The sequence below is a fragment of the Pleurodeles waltl genome, chromosome 7 (assembly GCF_031143425.1).
Source record: "Pleurodeles waltl isolate 20211129_DDA chromosome 7, aPleWal1.hap1.20221129, whole genome shotgun sequence".
NCBI lineage: Eukaryota > Metazoa > Chordata > Amphibia > Caudata > Salamandridae > Pleurodeles > Pleurodeles waltl.
In genome coordinates, this window is record NC_090446.1 from 1,240,131,583 (window position 1) to 1,240,152,759 (window position 21,177).

At 45.7% G+C, this 21,177-nt stretch overlaps 1 protein-coding gene across 1 annotated transcript in view; it reads right to left on the reverse strand.

Moving 5' to 3' along the window:
- The window catches only part of ELAC2 (elaC ribonuclease Z 2), a 227,118-nt gene that overhangs the window by 57,466 nt on the left and 148,475 nt on the right, over nucleotides 1–21,177 (reverse strand). The window contains exons 20-21 of the mRNA XM_069200369.1: nucleotides 14,006–14,105; nucleotides 13,767–13,887 (exon numbers count right to left, since the gene is read on the reverse strand). Coding sequence (XP_069056470.1) covers nucleotides 13,767–13,887; nucleotides 14,006–14,105 — 221 coding nt within the window. The remainder of the gene's footprint in view (nucleotides 1–13,766; nucleotides 13,888–14,005; nucleotides 14,106–21,177) is intronic.

The following is a 21,177-nucleotide window of genomic DNA, read 5'->3' on the forward strand; positions in this document are numbered from 1 at the left end:
CCATAAGTCTAGTTAGGACAACATTTAGGTTCCATGAATGAACAGGTAGTGTTCTTGGTGGTATAATTCTCCTAAGGCCCTCCATGAATGCTTTAATGACTGGTATTTTATATAGGGAAGTTGAATAGGTAGTCTGCAGGTATGCAGATATTGCTGCAAGGTGAATCTTAATGGAAGAGAAAGCTAGGTTAGATTTTTGTAAGTGAAGCAAGTAACCCACTACATGTTCTGGAGTTGTGTGTAATGGTTGTATTTGATTAATATGGCAGTAGCAAACAAACCTCTTCCATTTACTTGCATAGCAGTGCCTGGTGGATGGCCTTCTTGCTTGTTTTATGACTTCCATACATTCTTGGGTAAGTTGTAAGTGCCCGAATTCTAGGATTTCAGGAGCCAGATTGCTAGATTCAGCGATGCTGGATCTGGGTGTCTGATCTTTTGGTTGTGCTGTGTCAACAGATCTGGCCTGTTGGGCAATTTGATGCAGGGTACCACTGATAGGTCTAGCAGCGTTGTGTACCAGGGTTGCCTTGCCCAAGTTGGTGCTATCAATATGAGTTTGAGTTTGCTTTGACTGAGTTTGTTTACCAGGTAAGGAAGGAGAGGGAGAGGAGGAAAAGCGTAAGCAAATATCCCTGACCAGTTCATCCATAGGGCATTGCCTTGGGATTGTTTGTGTGGGTATCTGGATGCGAAGTTTTGGCATTTTGCGTTCTCCCTTGTCGCAAACAAGTCTATCTGAGGTGTTCCCCAGAGTTTGAAATAAGTGTTCAGTATTTGGGGGTGAATTTCCCATTCGTGGACCTGTTGGTGATCTCGAGAGAGATTGTCTGCGAGTTGATTTTGTATCCCTGGTATAAACTGTGCAATTAGGCGAATTTGGTTGTGAATTGCCCAATGCCAAATTTTTTGTGCTAGCAGGCTTAACTGCGTGGAGTGCGTCCCTCCCTGCTTGTTTAGATAATACATTGTTGTCATGTTGTCTGTTTTGACGAGAATGTATTTGTGAACTATTATTGGTTGGAAAGCTTTTAGTGCTTGAAAAACTGCTAGAAGTTCTAGGTGATTGATATGCAGTTTTGTTTGATGTACGTTCCATTGTCCTTGTATGCTGTGTTGATTGAGGTGTGCTCCCCACCCTGTCATGGAAGCATCTGTTGTTATTACGTATTGTGGCACTGGGTCTTGGAAAGGCCGCCCCTTGTTTAAATTTATGTTGTTCCACCACAGAAGCGAGAGGTAAGTTTGGCGGTCTATTAACACCAGATCTAGAAGGTGACCCTGTGCTTGAGACCACTGTGATGCTAGGCATTGTTGTAAGGGCCTCATGTGCAGTCTTGCGTTTGGGACAATGGCTATGCATGATGACATCATGCCTAGGAGTTGTAATACCATCTTTGCCTGTATCTTTTGTGTTGGATACATGCGTTGTATGATGGTGTTGAAATTTTGAATTCTTTGTGGACTTGGAGTGGCTACTCCTTTTGATGTGTCTATTATGGCTCCCAGGTATTGTTGTACCTTGCGTGGCAGAATTTTGGATTTTGTGAAATTGACGGTGAACCCTAGTTTGAAGAGGGTTTGTATGATATGATTTGTGTGATTTGAGCACTCTATTAACGAATGGGCCTTGATTAGCCAGTCGTCTAGATATGGGAACACATGTATTTGCTGCCTTCTTATGTGTGCTGCGACTACTGCTAGACATTTGGTAAAGACTCTTGGTGCGGTTGTTAATCCGAAAGGCAGTACCTTGAATTGGTAATGTATTCCTTTGAATACAAACCTTAGGTATTTCCTGTGCGATGGGTGTATTGGTATATGGAAATAAGCATCCTTGAGGTCTAAAGTTGCCATGTAGTCGTGCAGTTTTAGCAATGGCAATACTTCTTGTAGTGTGACCATGTGGAAGTGGTCTGATTTGATGAAAGTGTTCACTACTCTGAGGTCTAGGATTGGTCTCAGCGTTTTGTCCTTCTTTGGTATCAGAAAGTACAGTGAGTAAACTCCTGTGTTTATTTGTGTGTTTGGCACTAATTCGATTGCATTCTTTTGCAATAGTGCCTGCACTTCTATCTCCAGGAGATTGGAATGGTGTGTTGTTAAATTTTGTGCTTTTGGTGGTATGTTTGGAGGGAATTGTAGAAATTCTATGCAATAACCATGTTGGATAATTGCTAGAACCCAAGTGTCTGTAGTGATTTCCTCCCATGCTTTGTAATAATGACCTATTCTTCCCCCCACTGGTGTTGTGTGGAGGGGGTGAGTGACATGTGAGTCATTGTTTAGTAGTAGGGGTTTTGGGGCTTTGAAATCTCCCTCTATTTCTAGGGAATTGCCCTCCTCTATATTGTCCCCGAAAACCTCCTCTATACTGTCCCTGGTAAGTGGAAGGTGTTGCTTGTGAGGTGCTGGCTTGTGTGCTTTGACCCCGAAACCCCCCTCGAAAGGGCGTTTTACGGAATGTGCTGTAATTCCCTCTGCTCTGCGGGGAGTAGAGTGCGCCCATGGCTTTGGCAGTGTCCGTATCTTTTTTGAGTTTCTCAATCGCTGTGTCCACTTCTGGACCGAACAGTTCTTTTTCATTAAAAGGCATATTGAGAACTGCTTGTTGAATCTCTGGTTTAAATCCAGACGTTCGGAGCCATGCATGCCTTCTGATAGTTACAGATGTATTAATTGTCCGTGCAGCTGTATCTGCAGCGTCCATGGAGGAACGTATCTGGTTGTTGGAGATGGTCTGTCCCTCCTCAACCACTTGTTTTGCCCTATTTTGGAAGTCTTTGGGCAGATGTTCAATGAGATGTTGCATCTCGTCCCAGTGGGCTCTGTCATAGCGCGCAAGTAGTGCCTGGGAGTTCGCGATGTGCCACTGGTTTGCAGCTTGTGCTGCGACTCTCTTACCAGCTGCATCGAACTTGCGGCTTTCTTTATCTGGGGGTGGTGCATCTCCAGATGTGTGAGAGTTGGCCCTTTTCCTAGCTGCTCCTACAACAACAGAGTCTGGTGGCAGCTGTGTTGTGATGAAAACCGGGTCCGTAGGAGGCGGCTTATACTTTTTTTCCACCCTTGGTGTGATTGCCCTACTTTTGACCAGGTCCTTAAATATGTCTTTTGCGTGCCGGAGCATACCAGGGAGCATAGGCAGGCTTTGGTAGGAGCTGTGGGTGGAGGAGAGTGTGTTGAACAAGAAATCATCCTCGACCTGTTCTGAGTGGAGGCTTACGTTGTGAAATTGTGCTGCTCTAGCCACCACCTGAGAGTACGCGGTGCTGTCTTCTGGTGGAGATGGTTTTGTAGGGTATGCCTCCGGGCTGTTATCTGACACTGGGGCGTCGTATAGGTCCCATGCGTCCTGATCTTGGTCACCCTGGCTCATGGTGGTGTGAGCTGGGGAGTGTGATGGCGTTTGTGCTGGTGAAACGTTAATCACGGGCGGAGGAGAGGGTGGTGGTGTAACTCTTTTCACCACTTTTGGTTGTGGTGCTTGTTCCGTCTGGAACTCCAACCTTCTCTTTCTCCTAATGGGGGGAAGGGTGCTTATTTTTCCTGTCCCCTGCTGAATGAAGATACGCTTTTGCGTATGGTCCACATCAGTTGCTTGTAGCTCTTCCTCAAACCTATGCTTTTGCATTTGGGAGGTTAGCGAGTGCTCTTCTGTATAAGAGCCTGAAGCTGGGTCGCTTGCAGTTTGTTTCGGCATCGAAACTTTGTCTGCGTGTTTTTTCGGCTCCGAGGTGACTTTTTTCCTTTTCGGGGCCGAAACCTCTCGGCGTCGATCTGTTTCGGTGCCGCTGTCTCGGCGTCGAGCCGTGTCCACACCGGCATCTCGGTGTCGAGGCTTGTCTCCAGCACTTTCTCGGTCCCGAGAAGGCTGCGTGCCGGTGTCTCGACCGGAGTCGGACGATCTCGGCACTGTTTGGGCCTTTTTCGGTGCCGACGGTCGGTCACCGAATTTATGGGTCGAGCCATGGCCTGGTGGCAGTGGCGTCCCCTGGGCCTTGTAAATGTTTCTTTGTGTGGTTTTCGACGTTTTACTCACGGTTTGTGTATCGTCGAATCCTTCGGAGTCTGAGTCTTGGATCGAGAAGGTACCTTCCTCTTCTTGTTCCTTGAACTCCCGTTGGGCTGTCGGTGCGGACGCCATTTGAAGTCTTCTGGCTCGATGGTCTCGGAGTGTTTTTCGGGACCGGAACGCACGACAGGCCTCGCAGGTGTCTTCGCTGTGCTCAGGTGACAGGCACAGGTTGCAGACCAAGTGTTGGTCTGTGTAGGGGTATTTATTGTGGCATTTGGGGCAGAAACGGAACGGGGTCCGTTCCATCGGCGTTCTTCAGCACGCGGTCGGGCCGACCAGGCCCCGACGGAGGATCGAAAAACTACCCCGAAGGGCACCGGAGCTCTTCGATCTTCGATGCGGTGTGGAATCTAAGTACGCCGATCCCGAACGCAACAATACCGACGAAAATCTTACGAAATTAACTATTTTTTCCGTTCCGAAACTCGGAGCGACAGGAACACGTCCGAACCCGATGGCGGAAAAAAAACAATTGAAGATGGAGTCGACGCCCATGCGCAATGGAGACAAAAGGAGGAGTCACTCGGTCCCGTGACTCGAAAGACTTCTTCGAAGAAAAACAACTTGTAACACTCCGGCCCAACACCAGATGGCGAGCTATTGCAGAACATGCGTATCTACAGCGACAGATGCCATCGAACATTTAGTTTTCAGATATGTCTAGGTCCTGTGGATTTATTTACATGGCAACGTCCCAAAGTCCAAAAAGTGCAGCCCTCACTATTCCAAGAGGGACAATTTTGAGAGTTAGCCAAGCTCTCATGGCCCAAATGAAAAACCAAAACCCAAAATAATCAAATGTCCTCTTGCTTGATGTGGATTAAGATGTTTTAGTGCGTGGGGGTGACCTGAAAGATTATTATTCCCTTCAGTTGGGGTGGGGGCATAACCAGGCCCATACTGGTTGGTAGCCACCACCCTACTATTTAAAAAAAAATAGTAAACTTTTTAATTTCCTGGCACCTAGTAGACTTTCTGCACCCTAGGGTGTGGATCGGGGGTAATTGCTATGTCTACCCACTGGTGGGCAGAACAACTTTGGCCCCATTTATTTGGGGTGGGGGTATGGGCAAACCCCCAACCTCTTATTTTGAAAAAAAGATCTTCCCAGGTCTCGGGTGGGCTTTCTGCCCCCTTTGGGGCAGATGGGCCTTCCAAAAATAGGCCGATCCGCCCCCAAGGGGGGCAGATATGGCCATCAGTAATGGCAGAGACCACGGCCCAAGGGGCTGGCACCCCCTCCCCCCCCAAACAAAACACACACATGCTCCCTGTTAGAAATGGGGTCTTTGGTTGACAGTCAGGTTACCCCCTGTTCAAGCAAGGACCCTCACTCTAGTTAGGATAAAAGAGAATCACCCTCAGCTAACCCCTGCTTACCCCCTTGGTAGCTTGGCAGAGCAGTAGGCTTAACCTCAGAGTGCTGGGCGTAAAGTATTTGTACCAACACACACAGTAACTTAATGAAAACACTACAAAATGACACAACACCAGTTTAGAAAAATAGGAAATATTTATCTAGACAAAACAAGACCAAAACGACAAAAATCCAACATACACAAGTCAAGTTATGATTTTTAAAAGGTTTAAAATAAAAAGAGTCTTTAGGTAGTTGTAACAACACACTAGCGCTGCTAGCGTGTAAATGTACCTGGTTTGCGTCAAAAATAACCCCGCACGGGCGGTGTGCGTCGAAAATAACCCTGCACGGTTATATGCGTCGAAAACAGCTCGGCACGGCGATGTGCGTCGAAACAGCCAGCCCTGCGACGGTCCGAAAGTCCCGCGGCGCAGGTTGCGATCTCTCAGCCTTCGTCAGCGATGCTGCGCGTCGTTTCTCCTGCTCCGGGCGTCGATTCTTCGGTCGCGTTTCCTGCGGCGTCGTTTCTCAGCTGCGGAGCCGGCGTCGCGTCGTTTTCTCAGCCGCGATCGGATTCGCGTCGATCTTTTCTCCGCACGGCGCTCGGTGCGTGTATTTTTGTCCTTAGGCTGCCAGCCTCTCCTTTCAGGGTCCCAGGAACTGGAAGGGCACCACAGAGCAGAGTAGGGGTCTCTCCAGAGACTCCAGGTGCTGGCAGGAAGAAGTCTTTGCTATCCCTGAGACTTCAATAACAGGAGGCAAGCTCTACATCAAGCCCTTGGAGATTTCTTCTTCAAGATGGAAGGCACACAAAGTCCAGTCTTTGCCCTCTTACTCAGGCAGAAGCAGCACTGCAGGAAAGCTCCACAAAGCACAGTCACAGGCAGGGCAGCACTTGTTCCTCAGCGATCAGCTCTTCTCCAGGCAGAGGTTCCTCTTGATTCCAGAAGTGTTTCTAAAGTTTGTAAGTTTGGGTGCCCTTCTTATACCCATTTTAGTCTTTGAAGTCACCTTTCTTCAAAGGGGACTCACACCTTCTTGTGAAATCCTGCCTTGCCCAGGCAAGGCCTCAGACACACACCAGGGGGCTGGAGACAGCATTGTCAGAGGCAGGCACAGTCCTTTCAGATGAGAGTGACCACTCCACCCCTCCCTCCTAGCAGAGATGGCTAATCAGGAAATGCAGATCACACCCCAGCTCCCTTTGTGTCACTGTCTGGTGTGAGGTGAAAAACAACCCAACTGTCAAACTGACCCAGACAGGGAATCCACAAACAAGGCAGAGTCACAGAATGGTTTAAGCAAGAAAATGCTCACTTTCTAAAAGTGGCATTTCCAACCTCACAATCTTAAAATCAACTTTACTAAAAGATGTATTTTTAAATTGTGAGTTCAGGGATCCCAAACTCCACATGTCCATCTACTCTCTAGGGGAATCTACACTTTAATCATATGTAAAGGTAGCCCCCATATTATCCTATGAGAGAGAGACAGACCTTGCAACAGTGAAAACGAAATTGGCAGTATTTCACTGTCAGGACATATAAACCACATTACTATATGTCCTACCTCATCCATACACTGCACCCTGCCCTTGGGGCTACCTAGGGCCTACCTTAGGGGTGCCTTACATGTAAGAAAAGGGAAGGTTTAGGCCTGGCAAGTGGGTACACTTGCCAAGTCGAATTTACAGTGTAAAAATACACATACAGACACTGCAGGGGCAGGTCTGAGACATGATTACAGAGCTACTTATGTGGGGGGCACAACCAGTGCTGCAGGCCCACTCGTAGCATTTGATTTACAGGCCCTGGCACCTTTAGTGCACCTTACTAGGGACTTACTAGTAAATCAAATATGCCAATCATGGATAAACCACTTACATACAATTTAAACAGGAGAGCATATGCACTTTAGCACTGGTTAGCAGTGGTAAAGTGCTCAGAGTTGAAAAGCCAACAGCAACATGTCAGAAAAACATAGGAGGCAGGAGGCAAAAAAGTCTGGGGATGACCCTGCAAAAGCAAAAGTCCAACACTCCCCAATCCCTGGTGCCTAAGTGGTTTCTTCCCCCCAAGGGGCAGATCGGCCTAATAGAAATGGGGTGATTTGCCCCCAAGGGGAGCAGAAATGGCCTAAAATAAACTTGCTCCCCCTGGGGAGTGACCATTGCCTGAAATTGAAGCAAAAAAATAAAAATCCCTTGTATCTAGTGGTTTCAGCCCCCTTTGGGGGCAGATCGGCCTATTTTTATTAGGCCAATCTGCCGATGGCCTAAAGACAATTTGTGCCCCAGGGGAGTGACCCTTGCCTAAGGGGCTAAGGGTAACGGTATATTGCTTTAAAAAATCTGACATCGCAGGAAAAAGTTAGAGTAGAACGTGGAGAAAAATGGCTGTTTTTTTCACCTCAATTTCAATATTATTTTTTTATTTCAGCTGTTATTTTCTGTAGGAAACACTTGTAGGATGTACACAAATGACCCCTTGCTGAATTCAGAATTTTGTCTACTTTTCAGAAATGTTTAGCTTTCTGGGATCCAGCATTGGTTTCTCACCCATTTTGGTCACTAACTGGAAGGAGGCTGAAAGCACAAAAAAATAGTAAAAATGGGGTATGTCCCAATAAAATGTCAAAATTGTATTGAAAAATTGGGTTTTCCAATTCAAGTCTGCCTGTTCCTGAAAGCTGGGAAGATGGTGATCTTGCCACCGCAAACTCTGTGTTGATGCCATTTTCAGGGAAGAAACCACGAGCTGCTTTCTGCAGCCCTTTAAAAAAAAAAAAGAATTAAAAAAAAACATTTTCATTGTATTTTGGCTAATTTCTTGGTCTCCTTCAGGGGAACACACAATGTCTGGGTACCTCTAGAATACATAGGATGTTGGAAAAAAAGGACGCAAATTTGGCATGAGTACCTTACGTGAACAAAAAGTTATGAGAGCCTAAGCGCCAACTGCCCCAAATAGCCGAAAAAAGGCTCGGCACAGGAGGGGGAAAAGGCCTGGCAGCGAAGGGGTTAAAGGGACTCTCACCTCACTCCAGAAGCATGAGTCCCCACCACTCTGCATCTGATGCCCCTCCTCAGTCTCCAGAGAAATCAACAACCCAGTGAGGATCCCCAGGCGACTGACGACATGGCCACCCTGGGCTGACCTCTCTGCACCCCCATGACGATGCTTGCAGAGGGAATCCAGAGGACCCTCCCTGACCCCGACTGCCCAGGACGAAGATATATGCCTGGAGAAGCACTGCACCTGCAGCCCCGAGGCCCATGAGGAACCGACCACCGGTGCAGCCACGACCAGCAGGAGGCCCGCACCCTTGCCCAATCAGTGGCTGGCCCGAGAAGCCCGCCTGCAGTGTCTGAGTGACCCCCGGGCTCCTCCATTGAAACCTATTTAACACCTGACACCCTGTTTGCCCACTGCACCCGGTCGCCCCTGTGCCGCTGAGGGTGTGCCTTCCTGTGCTCTACCAAACCCCCCTGGTTTGCCCTCAGAGGATGTAGGTACTTACCTGCCAGCAGACCGGAACCGGAGAACCCAGTCTCCAAAGGTGCCCATGTTATTTTGGCTCCTCTTTGACCTCTGCAACTGACCGGCCCAGTGTTGCTGGTCCTGGGTGTTTGGGGTTGACTTGAACCCTCAACGGTGGACTACCTATGCCCCGGAGACTGCACTTGTAAGTGCTTTACTTACCATAATAATTAAACTGTACTTACCTCCCCCAGGAACTGTTGAAAATTGTCCACTTTTAAAATAGCTTATTGCCATTTTATGCAAAACTGTGTTCAAAGTTCCAAGTATTACTATGCAAAGTACCTACAATTTAATTTACTTAAGTGCAATCTGAATCTTGTAGTTCTAAAAATAAATTAACAAAATAATATTTTTCTATATAAAAACCTATTGGCCTGGAGTTAAGTAATTGAGTGTGTGTTCTCACTGATTGCTTGTGTGTGTACAACAAATGCTTAACACTACCCTCTGATAAGCCTAACTTCTTGACCACACTGCCACAAGTAGAGCATTAGTATCATCTATTATTGCTTCTGTCAAGCCTCTTGGGGAATCCCTGGACTCTGTGGACACTATCTCTCATTTTGATATAGTATATACAGAACCAGCTTCCTACAGATGGGTATCAGCAACTCCATGTATGCTTTATAGAAGTCTGCCGGTAGGCCACCAGGCCTTCCTTGTTTGCAGTTGCATAATGGCCTCCTGTATTTCGCCATCTGTGAATTTGTCCAGCGGGAATTCGCGCTGTGTCACTAATCCAGACCAGTACCACCTCAAAGTAAGGCATAAGGTCGATTGGCTCTGGTGTACAAGAGGAGTAAAGGTTTTCACAATAACATACAAAGGTGTGCAGAATATCTGCCGTATCCGTGCAAGTATGTCCTTCAGGAGGTCTTAATTTCGAATACTTCGTTAGACATTTAGGAGGTGCAGGACATGGTGGCTAGTGCGTGACCCGGTTTTTTGCCCTCTTCGTATGCCTGAGCCGTCGCATACCTGCCACTATATAGGCACTCTCTCTCAGCCACTGTCTTGTATTCAGTTAAGGTTTCACGAATAGCCGATAACTTTTTGGTGTTGGCATGAGCTTCTTGGAGCCCCTCGAGTCTATTGAGTTTGGCCTTCAATCTGTTCAAGTCAGAGCGGAGAGTACGTTGTACTCCCCACTTCTTTGCAATACAATATCCACGCACTGTGACCTTGAATGCTTCCCATACAGTGCTGACTGATGGGATGAAGTTCACATTTCTATTAAAAAAAGTGTTATTTCTGCTTTGAGTTCCTTCCTAAATGATATATCTAGCAAGATAGTGGGGTTCAGTCGCTGTGTTGGCACTGTTCCATTCTCGGAGGGAAGATTCTGCACCAAGAGTACGGGTGACTGATCAGAATATGTTCTTGCAAGGTGCCACCCTTCGACAACCTAGAGGAACATCCTTTTGAAAACAAGCCAGTAGTCTATCCAAGACCAACCATTATGGACTCCGGAGTATTAAGTACCCTCTTGAGCAGCAGGGTGGGCCTGCCGCCAGGCATCTACCAAGTAGTTTTCCTCCATGATTATCTATGATGTGCTTGGCAGCAGCACCACGAGGATTATGGACAGATCCACATCTATCAGCGGCCACATTTAGTGCTAGATTGAAGTCTCCTCCCTACAATATAAGACTGGGCCCCAGATCCGCTATCAGTCCCCACAACCTGTCATAAAAAAACGGTTAATCTGGGTTTGGGCCATAACAGTTAGCTATTATGAAGGCATGAATCTTCAATCTGCCTTACAGCAGGTTGTATCGGCCTTGATCGTCATTCAGGAAGCCTTGCTACTGGAAGGATATCCCCTTGTGCATTAACGTAACAGTGCCCCACGCATCGGAGGAATAAGTGGAATATTGTCATCAAGCGGCCCGTTTTGCAGCGAAGGTTGCACCTGTAGTGGAGGAGAAATGAGTCTCTTCTAGTAGTGCAATGTGAATATCATGTCTATTCAAATAGGCCAGCATGTGTCTACATTTACGCGGGTTAACCTAGGCCTCGAACATTCCATGTCAAGCATCTGTATGCCACCTGAGCAGCCAACTTGTGTGGTTCACAGGTATGCAGGGGGTCCTGACTGGCCAGATGAAATAGTTTGTGTGTAGGAGGAGGCTAGGTCTCTGCCACATCATACCTCTTGCTCCCAGCCATGACCCTTCCTTATTTAGTCTAGGGTAAGAACATCGAACAACCTCCCCCAAGCCCTCCCCTCAGCCACTCCAACAGCCCAAACCCATCATGCATGAATATGCCCTCCCATGTCCAAAAAACTTCCCCATTTACAACCCTCTTGTGCTCAGTGAGAAGGAAGATAACAATAGTGTTAACCTGTGCTGGGTCACCCTAGGAGCCAGGCAGTCTCTTCCTTGGTGGAATGAGGAAGTCTGGAGGAATAGCAACAATAACAGCATTTTGTAAAACTATTAAATTGTCAGTACCACTACCAAGGAGTTACAGAAACAGTAGAAAGTAGACCGATAGTATGTTGATTCCTGTAATCTAGTTAGGGAGAGCATTCGCCCAGTCCCGAACTGCCCTGTAGGGTAGCGATCCATAGCACTAGTCTATGTCAGAAGTGGGCGAGGTAGATCAGGACTTTTCGTCTCTTTTCTCATTGGTCCAATGGCATTTTTCCTAATGAAGTCATGAACTTGTTGAGGATTTGCAAAGATGTGGTCCTTCCTGTGGTAGGAGATTCGCAACCGGGCGGGATATAGCATTGCATACATAATTCGTGCTTGCTGGAGTTTTTGCTTGACAGGAATTTTCTTCAGGTCTCCTGCACCATTATGGTGAAGCCAGGTTAAAGCGGTGCATCGTGTCTGTCAAAGGTCAGGGATTTCTTTCCCTTACCCAGTCGGAGCATTGTATCCCTAACTTTGTAATTGAGACGCTGCGCAATGATCCGGTGCACAGGTGCCCCGGGTGGGTCATAAGGCTCTAATGTGCTCACTCAACGATGAAGACTTTGGAAAATGAGTCTGCATCAAATAGGGTCAGAAGGAGACGTTACACATATTCCACCATTTTCCCTGTATCAGTTGACTCAGGCACGTGTGTATATTATTGCGACAAGATCATGACTCTAGGTCTTCATTTTCTACTGCAATAATTTTTAGTAACTTTTCCATGTTTAGCAGCTGTTCTCCACGCAAGGCTACTGTGTCCTCTACTGTAGAAAAGAGGCTGTTCTGCCTCTTGAATCCTGCCATCGTGCTTCTCTAGTTTGTGTACCATGAAGTCAATTCTGGTGCACATAGTGTCCATTTTAGCTTCTACCGAGGTCAAGGTTTGGTTCAAGGCAATCAACTAATCCTTTATTTCCAAGTCGTCCCACTGAACCTCAGTGAGGCATTCTGCAAAGTCTGTAGGGGCAACATCATCAGTGGATGATTTAGCAGGGCGGCGAGGATCAAAATGGAATCAATAATTCCGATTTGTAGAGGCGCGATAAGGTGCATTTTATTTTGGCTCCAGCTGTCAAAGTCTGTAAAGTGGAGGCTGAAAGTCTGGTACTGCAATAGTGCTGCCATAGAGCAGTCCCCTCTTCCTCCACATGCAGGCTGTGGGGGAGGAGGGTGTCACAAGCAGATATGGCTAATTAAGGTGCAGTGTCTTGGTGTCACAGCACTGGGAGACAGGGTAGCAAGGTGTGGCCCAGCAGTCAGCGGATGCCCTGGCAGCGCAGCTCCGGTTTCTGAATTATGTGGCTTCACCTGACTGAGTTTGGATCATGTGAGAGAAGGATGAACTCAGGGGACATTAATGTGGCTGGCTGTAAGTGGTGCGCCGTGACAGTTCTTTGCAGCTATATAGCACAGCCATCACAGAGTACTTATGAGCACCCCCACGCACTCACCACCTGCTGGAGTGTGGTGGCGTGTCTGAGAGTCGGGCGCACAGCAGGCTCCCTCTGGGTGTTCTTCCCGGAGCCCGGCTCCGGCGTTATCAGCACCCTTGTCTGACTTCTCAGCATCTGCATGGATTGACATGCCGCCGGACGGCAGGCCTGGGAGGGGCGGGTCACTGCATGGGCCGCAGAGAAGTATACAACATGGCATGGTGTCTGCTCTGTCTCAAAACGTACCCGATACAACGCTGTCTTCAAGTGAGTTTGCGATGCATCTCCGCTGCAGCCGTCCTCTTGGGCCGAGCGCCGATCTCATGTAGCATTCAATTTTCCCTGTTCTGTGGGGTGCCGTAAGGCTTTAACGACTGCTTCTTGTGCGCATCCATTATGGCCCTCAGGCGACTATTTCTTGGCTGTGGTGAGCACAAAATACAGCCGATTATTCCAGATTTTTCCTCCAGACAGCAGGAGCCTCACTGGTGTGCGGCCATCTTTTGCTAAAAGTTATGCTTGCCCCCGGAGTACGACAGATATCCAGTAACACTTGAATAAGTTTGAATGTGCATAGCAAACAATTAATAGCATCTGTAGGAGGGGACCAATATACCCAAGAGGATAACAAATAAATACATCATGGATTCTTACATAAAGCTCCAATGTAAGACCCCATAGAAAGAGGCAACATAACAGTTGAAGAGAATGTTCACTCGACTAGTCCTCACTATGTATAGTGGAAGGATATAATACACAGAAAAATGTTAACAGCATATTCATCAGTGACTGTAAATAAATTATAATATTTGGGAAACTGGCCTGATGTGAGATGTTCGAACACAGCATACAATTCAAAACCTAACATGACTTTCATCGTGGTATTGATATAAAATCAGCTGATACAAAAGTACATTTACTACTGACCCATTTGAACCAGTGAATCACATGGCATGGTGTCACCAGAGTACACTATTTTCCAGCCCGATTTGTGTACTATTGAACAAGCAAAGGCATTCTTACAATGTCGTACAAAACAAGTCTGGAACTAAAAAGAAAACAAATGTTAAAGGTAAGATAAATAACGTAAGGCAAGCCCACACCTTGTGCAGACTACAACATTTAAAAGCTTAGCACAACAATGTTGCTAAATGCTCAGTCTTTACCTTTTCCAGTTCATAAGTTTGTAAAAGTGAATCTATGAAGGATTTAGTCTCAACGTTCATGACTTGAAAATCTTCTGTAAGAAACTTTGCAGGAATTACACTAAAAAAAGAAAATAAAAAAAAAGAAGAACAGCAGATTAATCATTGGTATGAATTTTAAAAGTGAAAATCAATCGTTAATATTTGCACCTTTGTGCAGATTCACCTTTGTAAAATATATTTTTGAGTCTGACTGGTGAAGCGAGGGGGAGAGTGAGAAGGTGGAACACAATATGAGAACACCATTTGTTGGAGAACCCCAGAGCAGCTCACCAGGGGACCACTGATGTGGTTCACATAATAGGGCTTATGTAACAGCCAGCAGATAGTGCATGGATTTATAACAAATGTGCATTTGTTAGTTCGCCACCACATTGGGCAGTCTAGGCTTGGATATGCAAGAAAAAAAAAAAAAGGATGATTATTTATGGCAAGCAACACTACTTGTTTTCACTTCTAGCCTTTGAGTCTCACTTTCTCTTCGGGTTGCTTTGTTTTCGCAAGATTTTAAGCTATAGCCACTATGATTTTTCTGGACATTGTTTCTATGGCTGTTGTATCCAGAATTTTAAAGGTTTCTTGAGTGGCCACTCGAAGGATAATTTTTCATTTTCCCCATCTTTGTTTTTACAGGAGAGGTCACAGTTGGTTTACGGACAGTGCTTATTAGCTACACTTACGCCTTGTTTTTTCCTTCGATGTACATACGGTAAGTTTTGTGAACGTGTAAGTGTAATTGCTAGTTATGCTTATATATGGGGTTTTTCTTTTCTGTGAAGCACGCCCAAGTTCTGCATTAAAACCATTTTAGTAATGAGTAATACTTAATTTACAGATTCTACTTTAAGGTTTCACTGATGAGTTCAAGCATGGAAGAGGTCAAAGAAAGTCAAGGACTCGCAACCATTAATCAACATGTCTTGCTACCAGTAATTGGAAACACGGCATAGAGCTATTCATTGAATCACAAAATTGTTAAGGTGTCTAAGAGAATGTAGTTGTTCCTTTTCAGTCCTCAGAGTTGGTAAAGGTTGTATAAAGCAACCATACTACTTAGTACATTTCGGAAGGAAAATGCCATGGAAATTTACAGCCAATCAATTAAATTCACTACTTGTGACAACTGAGCTTCACTGAAAAATTTGTATTTACTTATTTAATTTGTATAGTACAAATCCAGCCCCACAGGGCACAATCTGGGTATTATTTTTAGAATATATGAAAGATAGTTAAACATAAAGATACATTTTAAATTGGTGTGTCCAAGTCTTTCCTAAAAGAAAACAAGTTGCTCCCAAGTCTTAGATTATATAGAGGTTGATTCCATTGATGGCAGTCACACAAAAGGATGATTAATTTGTGTGGATTCTTTTGGGTTCTGTGTGTTAGGTCAGAATTGTTTCTAGTGTCTTTAAGACCTCCTGTCAGTTGTAGTTTGTAGCTGGCTAGGCAAACATGTAAAGTTCTGTATTGTATACATACAATCTGAAGTGACTATATGCTTACATGAGTAGCCAGTGAAGGTACATTACGATTGTTGTGATATGACAAGGTAATTTAGGGGTATGTATTACGGGGCATGCAAAAACAAGGCTACTCTCAAACCAAAGCCAAATCTCGATAAATACTTAACAAAAGCAAAGGATAATCTGGAAAAATCTTACATTCAATGTATGCCCAGACATGGCTCCCATGCCTCTAGTGTGACTGCAACCATGCTACAGCCAACTGAAGAACCCTAATAAGTTAGGTTGCTTTTGTTCCAGTTCATGGAGGACCTGACCTGGCAGTTCGGGTTGGACTTTTCCTACTGGAGTGGAGTCAAGACTGATTTGCATATGGCTCGGTCTAAAGTAAGGTGGGGTGGGCAAAAAAACATGGGTTGGGATGAGAAAGTGTCAGTGGTCAGAATTATTACAAAGCTTTCCTCTCATCACATTTTGTATGTTTGATGCTTTAAAAAGGAATCCACTTCAAGCTGCATGAATTACCCTTAAAGCATGTCCACAGACCTGCCATCCAGTTAGGATTTATGTGCACATAAAGTGCACACCCAAGTGGTGAGAGAGAAAAAAGTCTGTTGACTATGGCAAACCAGGAGATAGTGGAAGTGGGCTGAGAAAAGCACTACACGCCTGCACCATTCAATCTGCTGTTGCTCATCAGCATGGGTATGAGAGGGGCCTGGCTGGACCACCACAACTGTATTCCACACCCGCTGTGGTGCTTGAGGAACAACACAGGCCTATCGGAGCCCAGCAAGAAAGACGGAGGCTGCAAGGAAAGGAATAGGATGGTGATGATTGGACTCGTGCCATGCAGAATGCACTTCAAAAGAAGACCTACAGGGAAGGCATAATGAGCCACAAAATGCAGAGCTCTGAGGTAGAGGTGACAAGGTCTACATCAGACATAGTGCTTCAGTGACCTGTTAACAGCGAAGATGGGCTAAGGTGCAATGTTACCCAGAGCCCACTGAGGACTACTAAGGTGGCAGCACTGCAACCTGGGTCTGCTGTTCCACTTCAGAGGCGTGGGGTCTGATAAACTAGGACCATACTGGGGAGCAGACACTTAGGGAGAAGCACTGTAGTTGAGGTCTGTAAATCTTGGGAGGGAGGAGTTCTTATGCGGAGAGGGACAGAGCCAGGGCCAAACACATCAGAACAGAAGCTTCGACTGACAAAAACGTACAGCCATTGGGGTTGAGGAGCTGGGCCCACTGAGGGGTATGGAAGATTAATCATAGCAGTCCCAGACTGAGGAATTACATTCAGAACAAACCAGAGGCAAGTGTGGGACTGCCACTGTGTGTTAGAATGCTTCTGTAACAAGTGTCTGGTGAGATAAGAGGCCAAGGTAGTTCAGTGAGACAGTGACTACCAAGTGAACCCTACAAAGCACCAGAAGTGATGATCTCAGCCATTGGAGCCATGACTGCATGCTGGAGGGATACCTAGAGGCCCCAGCTAGAGTTTCTAATAACTCACACAGGTGATATGCAGTGGTCTGGTACCACTTAGGGGCTTTTAGATATGAATATGAAGCGTCTGGACCCAGTTCTCTTTCTTGTCACACACCACATTCACCCCTTACTCGAATCATCAAAGGAGGGACTGGTGTTGCAGACCACTTCAGTGACTGAGCTCACCCCAGAGGTGCTTGAGCAGTACAAGAGGCAAGGACTACTTAGCCCAAGATGGACACAAACCCGGATATGAAATTGCTCAGAGATGCCCTTTGTAAAATGAACGGAGTCGGCCACAATGAACAGCAAATTTGAGAAATAAAGTCAGAAGTAAAGTCAAAAGTAACCTTTACAACACTTAAAAAGGAACAGAGAATGATATGAGACTGGAGGACTTTGAAAGGCGTTCTAGGAGAAACAACATAAGGGTAATGATGCTGCTGGAAGAAGCAGAGGGACCACATACTGAAATCTTCCTGGAAAAATGTGTTACCACATGAAACGCTGAAATGGTCCTAGTTCTTCCACCAAGACCAGGAATGGCCCTAGGGTAATTATTGCCTACCTCTTCAACTTTTGCAATTGGTATATCATACTACAGGCAGCAAGACAACAAGGGACTATGAAATGCAAAAATGCAATGATACTTCAGTTCCCAGATTTTACCATAGTCATTCAGAAACCAATTAAGAGCTGCAGTGGAAAAAAAAAAAAGAGGTTTGTTTCTCATCAAGGTCCGACATACATGATGACTTTTTCTGCATGTCCGCAAGGGGCAGTGAAGAGAGCACATGCAATTTTCTTTCACTCAAGATGTGGGATTGGCTCAAGGGCAGGCATCCTGCTTAGCACCAACTTCACAATGCTCAGTGGGCCGAATGCCAAAGGTTAAATGGTGAAGTGCAGGTGAGTTGCAATATACGTTGCTTCATAAAATGTTGACAGCACCAATGAATACCAGCATACAGGAACACTCAAAGCACAATGATAACCCGTAAGTCACTGCCCGTTCAATGAAGAACAGCTGAGGAGATGAGTACCAAAGAAACTACACCCACCAATTAAGAACATCAACAATCAAAGGAAAGAACTCGGGTGTGTCCCAAGAGCAAGACTGACACACCAACAGAAAAACTTAAAAAGCTTGAGTGTGTTCACTGTAGACGAGAAACAGAGACATTGGCCAAATGGTAAAGCTTAGGTATGGTATTGCATTGCATTGCATTGTCACATAGTGCTCACAACAATCAGGAAATACATACAGAAACAGAAGATAGAAAATGTGGACTAATTCACATGAAGTAGTGCTAGGATGGAGGAATGATGAGTGGTGGCCCCCTCTTTACTTCGACCAGTCTTAATTTAATCAATGATAGTGTGTCTGGCAAGACAACGGTGCTCTAAAATATTAATATTAGCAACAAACATTGTGCTGAGGCAGTGGGCAGTTTTAGGCTCACAGTATAAATGTGTGGGGAGCTGGGGTTTAACAATGGTTTCAATACTTGCTTGGTTTGCCATATGAGCAGTAACATCCTAGTACTCCTTGGACAGAGACGACACATGGGCGCATACTGACAAGGCAAGTCGCAGATATTATTCTTGTTCAAGTCAAACCTAATAGGCTGCAACTGCGACTTTATAGGCAGCGTGACACAAGCTAATCTGTCACTCAGGTTATACAACTAGCACTAGAGAGATGGGAATACTAATAAATAAGTCCACCACTTTTAACACATAGGCAGATCAGATAGATGGCAGCAAGGGATATGCAGCTGTGCTAGGAAAATGTGGGAGATGATCAGATATCTCTGAACATACATATCTTATCCAGTCTGTTATTCTATGCCAAACACATTAGGATGAATATTATAAGACTTCCCAATGGCACTTCTTATATTGGGTGGTGATTTCAACCTAATTATCAATAATAAATATATGCCCACACTGCAGGGATTCACAACACGGGCCTCTGAAATGGAGAGAACTACAAAAAGTAATTAGTTCTTTTTCTCAGAAGCACAGGATTCGGACTCAAATCCAGTCCTCTCTTCACAACAATCACAACATTATATTGTCTTTAGACGGCATCTTACCTAGAGAGAGAGAGAAGAGTCAACTCACTCCCTACTGATGGCATCCCTGATGCCAAACAAGCCAAGACATAAGCGGGAATGGCAACTGGCACTTAACAATAGAGGAACAAGTCAAACAATAGATTACTATATTCAAAAGAAATAGGGGGCCGTTGCCCAGCACAATCACAATATGCAAAGTTTAAAAACCTGTGATAAGGGACGTCATGGTTGCCAGGTAAAAAGGCAGACGCAAGCCACAGAAGCTCTTAGCCACCAGTGTTCATCCTTCAGAATCCTCATCCTCCCCACTGCTGTGCCCCAACAGGACAAAGTGAGCTGCAGCCTTAATCATGGAGGTCTGAATTTGGCTGCTGAGACACAGGCAGCCTGATCGAGAGAGACTTCAGAGACCGAGGAGTGAAGGTTATGTCTGCTGAGCTGCAGTCTACCTCTGGGGCCGGGACGTGCCCATCAGATGCAGCTGACCTAATAGATGGCCTGGCATGGCTAAGGAAGAGGCGTTGCAGTTATCCCTCCTTCTGGACCAGTGGTGTGAAGGGGTCATCTAGGGGACTAGTTTTGGAGCTCTGCTCTCAACACCTGATCCACAGTGGTGGGGCTGTAGCTACGCCTGCTGACCGAGTCAAGGCCTGCTGGGGCAAATTCACCAAGCCCTCCCATGCAAAGGTAGAAGGCCATGTGAATCCTCACAGTATCCACAGGACAATATGTCAGATTCAGTATTTTAGGAAGTGATACTGAAAGCAATAGGCAATCCATGATACTCAAATGACCCTAGAGGATACAAAGATCTCCTGCTACACCAGGATGTCCTGAAACTGCATGATCGGAGGAAGGAGAGACACAATTGAATTTATACAGCAGGGGAAAAACTCCAAACAATTACAAAGGACCTTAAAAGGTTCAAAGGTATCACTTTGCAACTTGACCACTGGGTGGAGGACGAGGAAGTAAAGTCTGAAAGGAATAACTTGTGAGTGGTGGGGATCACAGAGTGTGAGGAGGATCGCAGATCCACACAACTCCTTAACTTGGTTAAATTGTGAGCTCTGGAAAAATACCTCTTCTTCACCATATTTCATCCTTGAAAGAGCGCATCGGGTACTGGTGCATAGGCAGCCACCTGTAGCCCCTCCTTGTTCTATGATAGTCAGGGTCATGAATTTTGGTGACAGATAATACTGTAAACGGTGTGTGAACACAATGAAGTCCAGTATATCTCCAATATAGCTTATCCAAGATGCTTGTGCAGCCTGGCATGAGGTACGATGTCAGTGCAAGTCGCATCGTCCCTAATAGCCACATCACCGTCTTCACTATGTAAGTCTGGTCTTTCTGTAATTGAGAAATGAAAGTTTGAAAAGTTTGAATTTGAGCTGGACTTGGATATGCCAACCCTATCTGTGCATTGAGCACTGCTCCTAGGTAAGGCTATATCTACAAATGCTGGAGATGGGATTTTAGAAACAGAGTGAATCCCAGAGTGTGAAGGAGATCCACCCTGAGTTGAGAATGACACTGACAGTGTTGTAAGATATTGCCTTTGATGATTCAGTCGTCCAAGAAAGGGAAGACATGAATGTGTTGACTTCTGAGATATGTGGCAACTATTGCTAGACATTTTGTGAAGACCCTGAGAGCGGTTGTGACACTGAAATATAAGAGCCTGAACTGGTAATGTTGGTCTGGAATTACAGATCTGAGATATTTGTGGTATGCTCCTTTAGCGTCCTTTAGAGCTAAAGCCATCATAAAGTCACATTGCTCTAACAGTGGAATTACGTCTTGGAGAGTGAGCATATGGAAATCCTCTGAGAGAATGTAGAGATTTAGTGGTCGGAGATCTAGAATTGGCCTGAGTGACCCGTCGTTCTTTGGTATAAGGAAGTATAGAGCATATACACCTGGCCATTGATGGAAGAAGGGGACTGGTACTACAGCCCCTTTGAGAAGAAGGGATTGTACCTCTTATTTAAGAGAAAGATGTTCTTGTGGGCATTTGTGAGTGCAAGGCGGAATGTTTGGTGGTGTGGAAGTGAGCTCCAGACAATAACCAGGTTGGATAA